The 13,941-nt window shown below is 51.1% G+C and overlaps 1 protein-coding gene across 1 annotated transcript in view; it reads right to left on the bottom strand.

Moving 5' to 3' along the window:
- Window positions 1–12,301, bottom strand: part of NTN1 (netrin 1) — a 229,708-nt gene extending 217,407 nt beyond the window's left edge. The window contains exon 1 of the mRNA XM_021928732.2: window positions 11,161–12,301. Coding sequence (XP_021784424.2) covers window positions 11,161–12,178 — 1,018 coding nt within the window. The 5' untranslated portion in view covers window positions 12,179–12,301. The remainder of the gene's footprint in view (window positions 1–11,160) is intronic.
- Between the last annotated feature and the right edge of the window lie 1,640 nt (window positions 12,302–13,941).

Genomic DNA, 13,941 nt, shown 5'->3' with positions numbered 1-13,941 from the left:
ACGTGGGAGGCGGAGGTTGTAGTGAGCTGAGATCCGGCCACAGCACTCCAGCCTGGGCGACAGAGCGAGACTCCGTCTCAAAAAAAAAAAAAAAAAAAAAAAAAAAAAAGAATAACAAGCCCTGATAGAGCTATCATGAGGATTAAATGAGGTAATACGTATAAACAGCTTAGAATCGTGCATAAATCTCACTAATAAAGGCTATCTCACTTCGATAAAGGCTATCGAAATGTGTGCTGATAAAATCCCAAGGTGTAGGATCAGAACCCTACCTCTGGGTCTCCTTCCTGTAACCCTCCTCTGAGCCCTCTTTCAAGGCAGAACACCGGGCTCCTCACAATCCCCACCCTACCCAATCTATCAAGGTGGTCTTGAGGTGAGCCCCAGGACACCAAGGCATCAAAGGCATAGACAGCTTAAGTAACTTACCCAAATCCACACTCCTGGTGGAACTGGAATTTAAACCCAGCCAGTCTGAAGTTCTCTCACCATTGCCCTAATACATGTATCTTAGTATTTCACACTTTAGTAGATAGAATGTTGTGCTCTCTGATCTTGACTTAAAACTAAGTAACTAAATACTTTCTTTTCTTTTTTGAGCCAGAGTTTCACGCTTGTTGCCCAGGCTGGAGTGCAATGGTGCGATCTCTGCTCACTGCAATCTGTGCCTCCTGGATTCAAGTAATTCTCCTGCCTCAGCCTCCCAAGTAGCTGGGATTACAGGCATGTGCCAGCACGCCCAGCTAATTTTGTATTTTTAGTAGAGACGGGGTTTCTCCATGTGGTCAGGCTGGTCTCAAACTCCCAACCTCAGGTGATCCGCCTGCCTCAGCCTCCCAAAGTGCTGGGATTACAGGAGTGAACCACCATGCCCGGCCAACTAAGTATTTTCTTTTTTTATTTTTGTAGAGACGGGAGTCTCACTATGCTGCCCAGTCTGATCTCAAACTCCCAGGCTCAAGCAATCCTCCTGCCTCAGCCTCCCAAAGTGCTGGGATTACTGGTGTGAGCTATGGTGCCTGGCCAGAACTAAGTACTTTCTACAGATCAGGAAAATCGCAACTTGACTTTCACTTACACGTGGCTCATTTCTTCCGCAGACATCTTCAATTAAAACAAACAAACAAAAAAACAGCTCTCTACCCCTCGCTCAAACAATAAACTGAGGTAAGAAATAGGACTGCTCAGCCCCATTCTTCTCTAGCATTTCCGGGTACCAGGATGCAAGTCTGCCCAAAAACATGGTTTAAGAAGGATTGGGCCAGGTGCAGTGGCTCATGCCTATAATCCCAGCACTTTGGGAGGCTGAGGTGGATCACCTAAGGTCAGGAGTTCGAGACCAGCCTGGGTAACATGGTGAAACCCGTCTCTACTAAAAAAAAAAAAAAAAACTAGCCAGGTGTGATGGTGGGCACCTGTAATCCCAGCTACTCAGGAGGCTGAGGCAGAAGAATCACTCGAACCCAGGAGACGGAGGTTGCAGTGAGCTGACACGGCGCCACTGCCCTCCAGCCTTGACGATAGAGTGAGATTCTGACAAAAAAAGAAAAAAAAAAGAAGGATTGATTTCTGTGGATTGGAGCGAGAAGCAATTTCCTTCCTCATGGCAGCTCAGAAGGCCAAGCACTTTCTCACCGTGAATTCTCTCCCAGTTCTGAACTATAGAGTGAGACAGGGCTGTGTGTGGGAATGAGTTGGCTGAGATCGACCTGCCCACCTCTGAGGTCTGGCTTCGGGAAGAGGAAAACAAGCTGGCCAAAGGGCTGAGGGCAGGGGGGATGGCCGTGTCCAACAGCTCTGCGCTGGGGCCGCCCAATCCAAAGGTACTTTCATGTTTCAGATGCCAAATTCTGTATCTGTAAACACAATGTGTTTTCTTTTTCATGCTGGGATTGGAACTATTCTTGTTCGGCACTTTCCGCACCAGCCCAAACGTAAGCAGAGCACTGAGGGCAGTGGTTTGTGACGGAGATGAGTCCTTGTCCCTCAATACCACACAGACGTGGTTCTGAGGGGAAGGAACGACCTTCAGGTGTGAGAAGCCCCAGGAAGTCTCAGGCACCAGGGTCCTGGCCCAGGTTGGGGCATAATTTCTTTTGAGTGTAGGGGTAGTGATAAGCTTTTGTTTCAAAATCCAAGGCAATTCTGGAGGACCTGCCCAGAAACGTCAGGGCGGACATTCCGGGGGGCACCCCTCTTTTCAGGGAACCATGGTCTCTCCAATTCTTGGCATGGGAGAAAACAAAAACACTACAACAGAACAAATGCAGAAGGAAAATGTGATGTGGACTAAAATCCAATCCTTCCATGGTACAGGAGCCAAATCCAAAATGCGCTTCCTCTCAAGACCCTCGGCCCCTCCCTGCGCCCCAGACACTCAGCAAAATGCCTCACTCGGGGCACCCACCCGCGTTCAGGGTTAGCGCAAGTGGACACATCTGCACCTTCTCACGTGCACAGCCTCCTCGATGGAAACATATTTCACCTGCAGGAAGGGCATCTCCTTCACATTTCTTTTCTTTTCTTTTTTTTTTTTGTTTTTGAGACACTGTATCACCCAGGCTGGAGTGCAGTGGCATGATCTCGACTCACTGCAATCTCAGCCTCCCGGGTTCAAGAGATTCTCCTGCCTCAGCCTCTGAGTAGCTAGGATTACAGGTGTGGGCCACCACGCCAGGCTAGTTTTGTTTTTGTTTTTGTATTTTTAGTAGAGATGGGGTTTCACCACGTTGGCCAGGCTGGTCTCGAACTCCCAACCTCCAATGATCTGCCTGCTTCAACCTCCCAAAGTGCTAGGATTACAGATGTGAGCCACTGCACCTGGTCTACTTTACATTTCCTTACATGCCCAGACCAAACAGAGCCACCTGAACAGTAAACGCTCCAGAAATGTCCATGTATACAAAGCACTTCTCTGTCTGCAGGTTGGAGAAGGGAAAGGGGAAGGTCTTCAGAAGGGGACCAAAAATGGCTGGCAAATAGCTTTCAGTTCATGGGCTAATTCTGCCTAAGGAGTTAGTTATATTGAGGAGTCTAATATTATAAGATCATTTCTGGACTTCGGAGGAAAGTATGCTGCAATTGATTGCCAACGTCTGCCCTGGTTTTAGAATGCGGGAGTGGTGGTGCATTTATTTGCTGGGTAGTCACCACGGCCACCCCAAGCAGAAACAGACGAAATCAGAAGCCCTGACAATGGCAATCAAGCAGGCAGGAAGTGTCCCTCACTTGGGGACTTCAAATATGGAATGCAGCACAGCATACAGGCCCTCAGGAAACTCAGAGATCTATCTCATTTCCTTATATAGGACTCAGTTATTTAAAGCCAGCCCCTTTACAGGTCCCTGTAGTCCTCCAGATTGTCTTACTTAAGTGTGGAGTCTCTGGAATGTGTGAAAATTGGACACGACAACCAATAATCTCTCTTATCTTTAGGCAGAAAAAGACACGGGAAAAATCTAGAAAATCTAGCAATAGCACCAGCCAGGAGGGGGCACGGATGGGCCCCCAACTAAAATATGACCATGTGCACAGAGAGCTGAGACCTCATATGGACCAGTCCTGAATCCTCCAGGGAGACAGACTTCTAGCACCTTCCTCATCAAGGCACTAGCTGAGTTGGGAAGTGAACTGGAGTGTTACTTTCTGCTTTTAAAGTTCTCACCCAACAAATTTACTTGAACCCTTTAAATAACCCAGAGGTCTACTATGCTTACAGAACCATCTTTCTTCTTTTTTTTTCTTTTCTTTTTTTTCTGAGTCTTGCTCTGTCACCCAGGCTGGAGTGCAGTGGTGCGATCTCGGCTCACTGCAACCTCTGCCTCTCGGGTTCAAGCAATTCTCCTGCCTCAGCCTCCCAAGTAGCTGGGATTACAGGCACACACCACCACGCCTGACTAATTTTTGTATTTTTAGTAGAGAAGCGGTTTCACCATGTTGGTCAGGCTGGTCTCGAACTCCTGATCTCATGGTCCACCCGCCTCGGCCTCCCAAAGTGCTGGGTTTACAGGTGTGAGCTACTGCACCCAACCACAGAATCATCTTTCCTCTAGGTCTTCTTCACATGCAACCAGTGCACTGCAGTGTGAATTCATTTCACCCTAACTGTAGTTAGTACACTAATCCCAATGACAGAAGGACGGGGGATTGCTGGGGGTGGCCCAGACACAGGCAAGGATGGAGCACAGCTTTCTATTGCTTGGCAGTACTCCTAAACCATAGGTACCCTTTTCCCCCTTGGAGGGTATCTTCCTTCGTGCTCTGAGTGCCAGCAGCTGCCTCTGATAGAACTGTCCATTGTGGAAGAGGCTTGGGGCAGGAACTTAAGCTCTGGGAGAAAAAGAAACGGGTCTGATGGGAGACATTCTGCCTCTCATCAATCACATGGCCACAGTCCCTTCTCTCCATCAGAGGGGAGAACTGGCACAAAATAATGTATTTGAGGCTGAATACACACCTAGCGAAGGCCTCCCAGGAGCTGGGGATGAAGAGGGAGCCATATCTCTATAGGCAAAGACTGACAATTGGAATGGGTCTCTGCCTTTTGACGTGGGGGGAAATTCACATAAATTGTGTTAACTTTTTTTTTTTTGAGACGGAATCTCGCTCTGTTGCCAGGCTAGAGTGCAGTGGGGCAATCTCAGCTCATCGCAACCTCCGAGTCCCTGGTTCAAGCGATTCTCCTGACTCAGCCTTCCCAAGTAGCTGGGATTACAGGCACGCGCCACCACACCCAGCTAATTTTTGTATTTTTAGTAGATACGGGATTTCACCATGTTGGCCAGGATGGTCTCCATCTTCTGATCTCACGATCTGCCCATCTCGGCCTCCCAAAGTGTGGGATTACAGGCGTGAGCCACCGTGCCCAACCAATAATGTAACTTTTAAAAGGCAAATTAAAATCTACTTCTTACTTTACAACAGAGATCCATTTTTGGAGTAAGGAGGCAAGAATGCAATACTGAACTCACTAAGTTGTGCTACACAAGTCAAACCTCATGAGAGCAGATAGCTTTGAGGTGAACGTCTGTGTCCAGAGGACTGGCCCAGGCAGCTCACTTTCTTTCAAGCACTATTCAGAACAACCGTCCCTCCGAGTTGGCTATAATAGGACACGGCTTTTATGTGATCAGGCTTCCAAACAAACGCTCCCGATACCCCCTGCTCTCTCTGTATGCAACAGTGTCACAGAATAAGCCAAGATGTGCCCTGCAGACTTATCCACACTTAGTCCCGTTTGTGTAAAAGCTGCCCTTTGGTGGCCAGGACATCTGTTTTTGAAAAGCTTCCGTTCCTTGTGGCAATCTGATTAATTGAAACAAAGCCCATATAAAGCACCTAGGACAATGCCTGGCACTCAGTAGGAGTTTGTGGTCTGTCTTCAGGACGCAACCCCACAACCACCTTCGACGGACATTTTAAACTCCGCAGCTCCCAGGCCACCCAGACCAACACCATGCCTTCTGAGCCTGCAGAGACCACAAGGGATTCCAGACGACAGGCAAAATGCTGTGGGCTGCTCTACAAGTATCAGGCTTAAGTCCTGAGCATTTCAAAAGCCCTCCGAGACCTCCCGTCTCCCTATAATGAAAGGCACTGCAGAAACCCAAGGTATGATTAACACTTCTGAAAGGATGAAAAAAAAAAATCCTGGCTCACAAAATATCCGTATTTGTGCATCCGTAGATAAGGCTGTTTTATAATCCAGTTCCCCAGAGAGTCATTTATTTTGGTAAAGGCGGTGTGCATCGCAGACACGGTAGAAGCCATCAAGATAACACGAGCAACAATCCAGTGGACTTTTGAAGTGTAAACATAAAAGTCCATTAAGAATACAATGTTGGTTTAATCCCAAGACAAAAAATTTACTTAATGAAAAGCACAACTCATCTCAAGAAGGAAATATCGATAGCAGCTGTGAGCAGAAAATGAGGGGATTCCTTCCCGGGAACATCTGAATTTCAACCCACTGCCTTTCCAATATTTACTCTGGACATAAAGTCTCAAATACTTTTCCGAGGATCTCATTTTTCTACAGGAGGAGGAGGTCAGAGAGAAGACTGGGCAGGGCTAACAGAGAGCGCAGCAGAGCCTGGAAACACGCAGACCCACCCCAGAAGCTCTCCCTGACAAACCTGTCTCCCCGCTCTGGGTGGACCAGGGAGCGGCCGCCTTGCCTGGAGGTCCCCGGTCACCAGGTGCTAATGAGGACCCCAGCAGAGAACCTCACTCACGACAGCCCTGTGCCACTGACTCATGTCAACTGTACCTAGCAGCACCACACCAGTGGCCGGGACACACCATCCCCCATCCACCTCCTCTCTTTGGCAACAATACTTTTAGCCACTTCCTGGATTTTTTCAATACATTCTGGTGAAGCAAAGGGATGGTGAACACTAGGGTGAAAACAGAAGGCCTTCTTTTTTTTTTTTTTTTTTGCAGACAGAGTCTCACCAGGGCTGGAGTGCAGTGGCGCGATCTCAGCTCACTGCAACCTCCGCCTCCTAGGTTCAAGCGATTCTCCTGCCTCAGCCTCCCTAGTAGCTAGGATTACAGGCACCCGCCACTATGCCCAGCTAATTTTTTGTATTTTTAGTAGAGACCGGGTTTCACCATGTTGGCCAGGCTGGCCAGCTTCACCACCTTTGAGGGAGATCACAGGCCCTGAAATCAAGAAAGACTAGGCCATCAGCAACACCTGTGGATGTCAAGAACCCCCAGGAAAGTATCTAAACCCTCTTATTTCATAGTCCCAGCTCCCAGCTCCCAGCTCCCAGCAGGCCTGATGGCTAAAAGAAAACTTCTTATATACAACTTCATGTTAAGTATGTATGAATATAATATAACAAAATGTAATAAATATAATGTGATGTAAAATATATAATGCAACACAACTAGGGAACCATGCCCAGCTCTAGCAAGAAGTAATAGGTGTGCCAGCTCTTCTCCTACACATGGATGTATCGCTGCCATTCATTCATTCATCCATTCTTCCATCCACCCATCCATTCATTCTATGGCAAAGCAGCACAGTGGATGCAACAAAACAAAGCACAAACGTCAGGCTGGAGTCCCAGCTCCACCATCCAGTAGCTATGTGACTCTGGGTAAACCATCTAAGGTCTCTAGGCCATGGTTTCCTCATCTCTAAAAGAAATACAATCACAGTCCCTATAATTAGTATAGTCACAGTGATTAAATGTCTAAATTAATGTGAGTGCTTGGCAAAGAGTAAGTCCTCCAAGGTTAATCATAATGACAATAATCATAATAATTACTATAACTATTGAAAACGTTCACTCATCTATAGCTATGTGCCAGGCTCTGGACTAAGCAGCAAATAATTTTAGCCTTCTGATTTTTGCAAGAATCTTTAGTGGGGCATCGGATTTCTCACAGCAACACCTCCAATATAACCTCCCCCTCTTGCCAGGGATGAATGAGGGTGGACGGAAGCACCAGAGCTACTGACAGCATGAGGACATGCCCCCGACCCCCAACCCAAAGCTATGTTTAAACAATTACGAGCATTATGTTGCGGGTACCTACGACTATAAGAGGCCAACCCAGCACGGTGCTTGTCTTGCAGAGACATCTTTTACGTGGGTTTTGGGTTACAGCTGGGCAATGCAACGCCATAGAGTGAGTCGCAAAACAAGTTTTCATAAGCTCGACCTGTCACAAGCCAGGCACGGGCTCATGCTGACAACTCCACAGTAAGATTAAACAGCATGCTTCGTCAGGCACTAAATGCTAACACAGCTCCGACGTCAGGGGGACAATGATTAAAACTGATGTCAATAATTTATGAAACACAATATGGTCTTCAGATGCTCTTTTGAAAAAAGGGAAGGGCAGGGAGGGGGGAAAGGGGCCTAGCAACCCAGGTGGTTTAAAACTCTTCATGCATTTTGCCTTGAATGTACACACACCCCCACCATGCATGGGTACTTCTTTACACAATGAATGTGAATGCACATGTGTATAAAAGCATGTGAACACTGCCGATACGTATGGGCGGAAGACAGTATTTAGTTATTCCACTGAGAGCTGTCAAGGCTGTAACGTTATACATAGTCTTGTCTTCCATATTGGTTTGAGGGTTGTCTCTTCCCCCCCTCCGGAAGAAATCCAAAATTGCATTTAAAATATAACTGGGCTTTACGAAAGTTCACATTTTATTCCACAGGGAGCTTGACTTTGAAACAACACCAAAAAGAAAACTGGACCCAAGAAAACATACAGACATGTGCATTTCTTAGTCATCTATAAGGACCATGGCCCTAGGTTGAAGGACTGTTCAGTCAAATGATAATATTGGTAAATTGGTAAATGTTAGGGGGTTTTCGTTGGGGGGGGTGGGAGGGCGCAGGGTTAACCCAGGGAAGGTTACCATTTCAATTTATTATAAATCATGTATCATTATTTTATAAAAGCAAAGACCGAATAGCACAGTAATAGGCCCACTGTTATTAAGACTGATTACGGGAATTTAAAAATATATACTTCTTGACTTTGACGTAGTTGTAAATACTCTGGGTAGCTTGGCTTTGTATGTCAACAGTGTGAAATTCACAAGAAGAGATTGTGTTGGGAGGAAAATCTGAGCCTCTGATAGTCCAAAGTTACTTTTGAAGGATTTATTAAAGCTTTTTCCTAGCACCGTGCCCTTTAGTATCTCAGAACACCTGTCAAATACTAATTCATTCGCATATCTCCACTACAGGGCCTTTTCATAAAATGCTCGACCTTTCATTGTAAATCACCCCTAAATTGTCCTTGCTGTCTTTCTCTTTTACAGAATGATGGAAAAATCACTAAGACTTCAATTAAGACTTTATGGGAACTTCAATCTGATGTTCCTAGCTACATCTACAAGGTATCAGAACATCTATTCAAAAAGGAAACTATAAATAACTTTAACATAGTTCAATTGGCTTTGCTTTTATGAGATGACTGAATAATTGGCAAGATTTAAAGATACTTTAACTGCTGGGACTTAAAATAACTTCAGTAAAACCCAGAAAAATATTGTTAGCCAATCATTTGTCATGTAGATTATGTACTTATTAAGCCTAATTAAACTTTTTGAACAAAAACGGTTACTAATTACATTAGTTAATATGTTGATTGCTCAATTTAGCCAATAAAAAGAAAAAAGGTCAATCCAATTTGTGTGCATAGTTAGTGTTTTGGTCAAGAGACAAAATCCTAAACTGTAGAGATTATTTCAAGGGCATGACCATCATGATAACAAACGCAGGTTACGTGTCCACATCCAAAGTGACAGCAAGACCTGGGGGTGGATGGTGAATCTGAACAATACCAAAGCTAAGACAAATCTTCAAGCCAGTGAAATTTCACCACCGCATCAAGCTTATTCGCCTAAATGTATTCACTTGCGTTTGTCCAATTAGACCCTGCTGGTGACAAGACAAAGTTATCTTTCATATGCACATACAAACTAAAACTGATAGCAAAACCCTGGGAATCCCTTTAAATGTCAATAAAGGGCTTTTACGCACAAAGGGAAGAAAAGAAAAGAGGAAGGAGGGGGAAAAGAAGAGATGGGAAAAACCAACATTTCTGAGGGAATTGAGCAGATCAAAGGAATTTTATTCTAGAAGACCACTAAGTCGGAGTGTAACTACTCTCCTCTCTCTCTCTCACTCTCTGCGAAATCTTGAAAAGTGTCTTCAGACTAGTTCTGATCCTTAAAAGAAAGAGGACACACAATTAGGTCTGCAAGAGCAGAACACGAGTGTAAAAATGGAGGCCTCCCGTGCAACAGGAGGCGGGAGGCCCAGCGTCTTCAGACCAGGACGTCTGACTGGGCCTCTGCGGCGACCCGGCCCTCCAAGACATGTTTTCCATTCCCTTGCTCAAAACTCTGCATCCACAGTCATGAGGCACAAACTATTCGACAACAACATGACACAATTAATCAGAACCAGATCTCAAAACGTGTGTTTGTGGGGACCAGCAAACTTTGAAATGTGCCTCAGAGGGCAAAGCAATGGAAGAGCCTCACACTGGCTGTTTGAGATGGGGAGAGGGAGAGGAAAAATCTGTACGTTCATAAAGGATGCACACCAAATGGGACATTTACAGACTAAACAATTTCCACTGAAATAAATGTGGGATTTGGAGCTTTGCTTCCCATACTGAAAAAAGTAAGGCGTAGTCTTGCTATCTCCCCTCACCCTTTTTCTTTCCTTTTTTTCTTTCTTCCTTTTTTTTTTTTTTTTCTGGGGGAAACTGATTCCTGAGAGCTTCTGCAGCAGCAAAGTTGTCCAATTCAGAAGCAGAATGTATCCTTCTTAAGCCTCATTTCTGACCCAGCCGTATTTACCCGGTTTTGTCAGATTTCTCTTTCAGGAAATGAAACCCTATTTAAACAGTGAGAAGCTGGACCCTTAGTTAATTCAAAACTGTTTAATTTCACCAAAGCCTGAAGCTAACAAAAAAAAAAACCTGGTATACTTTTTTAGACTAAAATTGAATTCATTCAAAATAATTACTGAACGCTCCTTGGTAATCGGTAGATAGTAATTAATTGAAATCACATCACTCTTCTTTTGCTAACACAAACACGCTGTTCAAAAGACAGACAACAAAATAGTTTCAAATCATGAAGACAAATGGAGGGCAGGAATGATACTCGTCGGGCATCGAACTGACCCCAAACCGCAAATAGTTCTTTGCCATCTCCCAAGGGATTTGTAGATGTGGAGTTGGAACTTCCCGGGAACAGGGCCGGGGTCCCCAACCGCGAGCCCAGCTGCAGCCTTGGGAAAGGGGGGTGGGTGGAGGTGAATCACAGCGTCCAACCCAACGAGGGGGAAGGCAATGAATGTTTGCGTTTGGATCCAGGGTCAGCGGAGACCTGTCTGCAAATGTTCTGCCAAACCCCCTCCCGGGAACATTTCTCCTGCTGCTTCTTGGCTTCGCAGAGAGCACTGGGCCCAAATTCGGGCGTCCACCACGAGGGCCACGCCAGCGAGTGAACCTGCTTTCAGCCCTCCCGGGTCCCGGGCATCCGCGAATGCGCCTCCCCCCAGTTCCCACGACCCGCGCTCCTAAGAACCCGCCGCTGCGAGGCCCAGCACCTCCCGCCCGCGCCCCCACCCGCCGCCGGCTCGGCCGCCGCACCCCACTCACCCACGCACTCGTTGGCTTCGCGGGCCGTGGCGCGCTGCCAGGGCCGGTCGTAGTGGAAGGGCTTACAGCGGTCGCATTCCGGGCCGGCCGTGTTGTGCCTGCAGTCGCACACCAGGCTATCGTCGCGGTCGCGCACGCAGCGGGCCGCGTGGCCGTTGCACTTGCACCGGCCGCCCACCTGCAGGTCGGACACCGCGTAGAAGTACGAGTCGCGCGCCAGCTCCGAGTCGTCCTCGTTCTCATCGCCGAACGTGTGCAGGCGGCTGAAGGCCACGCGAATGTCGGTGGCCGTGACCCAGTCCTGCAGCACGGGCGAGTTGTCGAAGTCGTGCGCCGAGGGCCGCCCGTCCAGCGTGCTGAAGGCGATGAGGCCGCCCGAGAGCGGGCGCATGTCGGTGTGCGAGTCGGTGCACACGGCCTCCTGCTCATTCTGCTTGGTGATGGGCGCGCGGTGCGGCCGGTTGTACATCTTGCGGCACTGCGTGGAGTAGAACTGGAAGGGCACCCACGTGCGCCCGTAGTCCATGGACTTGTAGATGGCCATGGACTCGGGCCGCGGCGAGCAGAACTGCAGGCTCACGTAGGTCACTTCGAACTTCTTGCCGAGGGACAGTGTGAGCGTGACGTTGTGCGGGAACTGCAGGTAGTTCTCGGACTGCCAGCACGTCAGGTTGTGCGGGTTGTTGAGGTCGGTGAGGAAGGCGGGTGGGTGCGCCTTCTTGGGGTCGGACGCGTTGCAGAGGTGGCACGAGCGCAGCCGCTCCTCGCCGCGCTCGCTCACCACGCAGTAGCGCGCCGGGGGCCGGCCGCAGGTGCTGGACACGCGCACGTCCTTGCCGAAGGCCGCATTGACAAAGTCCGGGATGCAGCGGCGCGGGTGGCCGTTCTCGTCCGAGCAGGGGTCGGGCTGCGCCGCCTGGCCCGCGAACATGCTGAGCCCGGGCCCGCCGCGCACCGCGCCCACCAGGCACGACACCGCCGCCAGCGCCGCCAGCGCCTCCCACACTGCGCGCATCATGCTGCGTCCAGCTTGCCCCGGCCCTGCCGCGCCGAGGATCGGTCCGCCTGCCGCAGAAGGCGCCTGCGGAGAGAAGAGAGCTGCGCTCAGCCAGCCGGCCCCGCGCCCTCCAGTTCTCGGCGGGGTGGCGAGCGGGGATGCGGGCGAACGCCCGGCTTCCTGGGCACCCACCCCGCAGCCGACTGCCCGCCTCTCTCCCACAAAGTCCCGCGGGCGGCGAAGCCGGGGCCCTCCAAGCCCGCACCGCTCGCGCCCCTTCTTCCCCCCACGGCGGGAGAACGCTCTGCTTCCCCGCCACCGCCGCCTCCACGCCGCCCGAGGGGCATGCCTGAGCCGATCTCACCGTCCGCAGCCAGCCCGCCTCGCACCCCAAGTTTCGGGCGCAGGAGAGCTGGGGGACCCCGACTCCGGACGGCCCGCGTCCCTTCCTCTCGCAGCCCGGGGTCCCTCTCAGATGCCCCCTGATCGCGTCCCCACTGGAAAGTCCGCGTTGGGGACTTTACCTCTGGAGGGGGCAAAAGAGAAAGAAAAGTTTGCCTGGCCCCGCCGGGGAGCCCGCGCGCCGGTCGCCGGAGAGCTTCTCGCTCGCTGCTAGCAGGCGCGTCCCGCCTCAGCGCGGGCTTGCCAGCTCCATGCCCGGCGCGGCCGCCGCTGCCCCAGCCCCGGCCCCGGCCCCGCCGCCGCCGCCGCCTCTCTCGCCCGAGTGACTACGCGGCCGCCCGGCTCCCGCCGCTCCCGCCGCGCTCGGAGTGCTGCCCTGCCCGCGCCCCGGGCGCACACACTCACGCTGGCCGGCGCGCACTCACACACACGCGCGCTCGCCCCCGAAGGCTCCGCCGCAGCCGCCGCCGCCGCCACTCGCGCTGGGAGTGAGGGGCGGAGGGGAGCGCGGGGGCGGGGGGCGGGGCCGCCGGGCGGGGCGCCGGCCAATAACGTCCGCGAGCTGCCGCCAGCTCCGAGCAAAGTTTTCACCCCGGGAAAGAAGAAAGTTAAAGAGAACCCGCCCGGGACGCCCAAGAGGGAGAGCACGGGCGGGTGGGAACCCGGGAGCCCGAGAAAGAACAGCAGAGACAAAGAGAAAGCGAGGAGAGAGCCCGGGGAAACCCCGGAGAGGGGGCTGGGCCGGGCCGGGCGCGCACCCCGTGGGGGAGGAGGGGCCGCCGAGGACTGTCAGCCTCGCCCCGGCCCCGCGCCGCCCGGAGAGCCCCGCGCCCGGGGGAGCGCGCGGGCGGGGGGAGGGGGCCACTCTCTCCCTCCGGGTCCCAGCCAAACACATCTGTGTTTGTTTTCTTTGCTGCGCGGAGGTCGGGCCTTCCTCTAACCCAGTCTGATGGCCCCGGTGGCACCGCGCACAGGGCCGTGCCCCTGTGGGCACACAGCCCGGGAGCGTGAGGAAGAGGAGGAGGATGTGACCTCTGCCTGCTCTCCATTCTTTCCCGAAGCCCCGGGGGTCCGGCAAGGAGGGGCTGCTCGCCCGCACTCCCACGGATGTCACCGTGCGTGAGCCTGTCTGTCGGGAACGCGGCTTCGTTCTGGCCAAGGGAGCTGTGGTGGGCCGGAGGCTGAAGGAGTAGGAAGCCGGCAGCACCTGGACGCTAGCCACAGCCCCTCCGAGACAGGCCTGCCTGGTCTCAGGCATGGAGACAGCCCAGCCCTCCCCAGATCCCCTGAGGTAGGCCTATTGGTACTTCCTCAACCGCATTTATAAGGGTGCAACGCCCTGTACTAACTCATGGGACCTCCACAGCAGCTTTGCTGTTGTA

The sequence above is a fragment of the Papio anubis genome, chromosome 17 (assembly GCF_008728515.1).
Source record: "Papio anubis isolate 15944 chromosome 17, Panubis1.0, whole genome shotgun sequence".
Taxonomy (NCBI): domain Eukaryota; kingdom Metazoa; phylum Chordata; class Mammalia; order Primates; family Cercopithecidae; genus Papio; species Papio anubis.
Note: the sequence above shows the minus strand (reverse complement) of the source record. Positions and strands in the feature narration are given on the sequence as shown.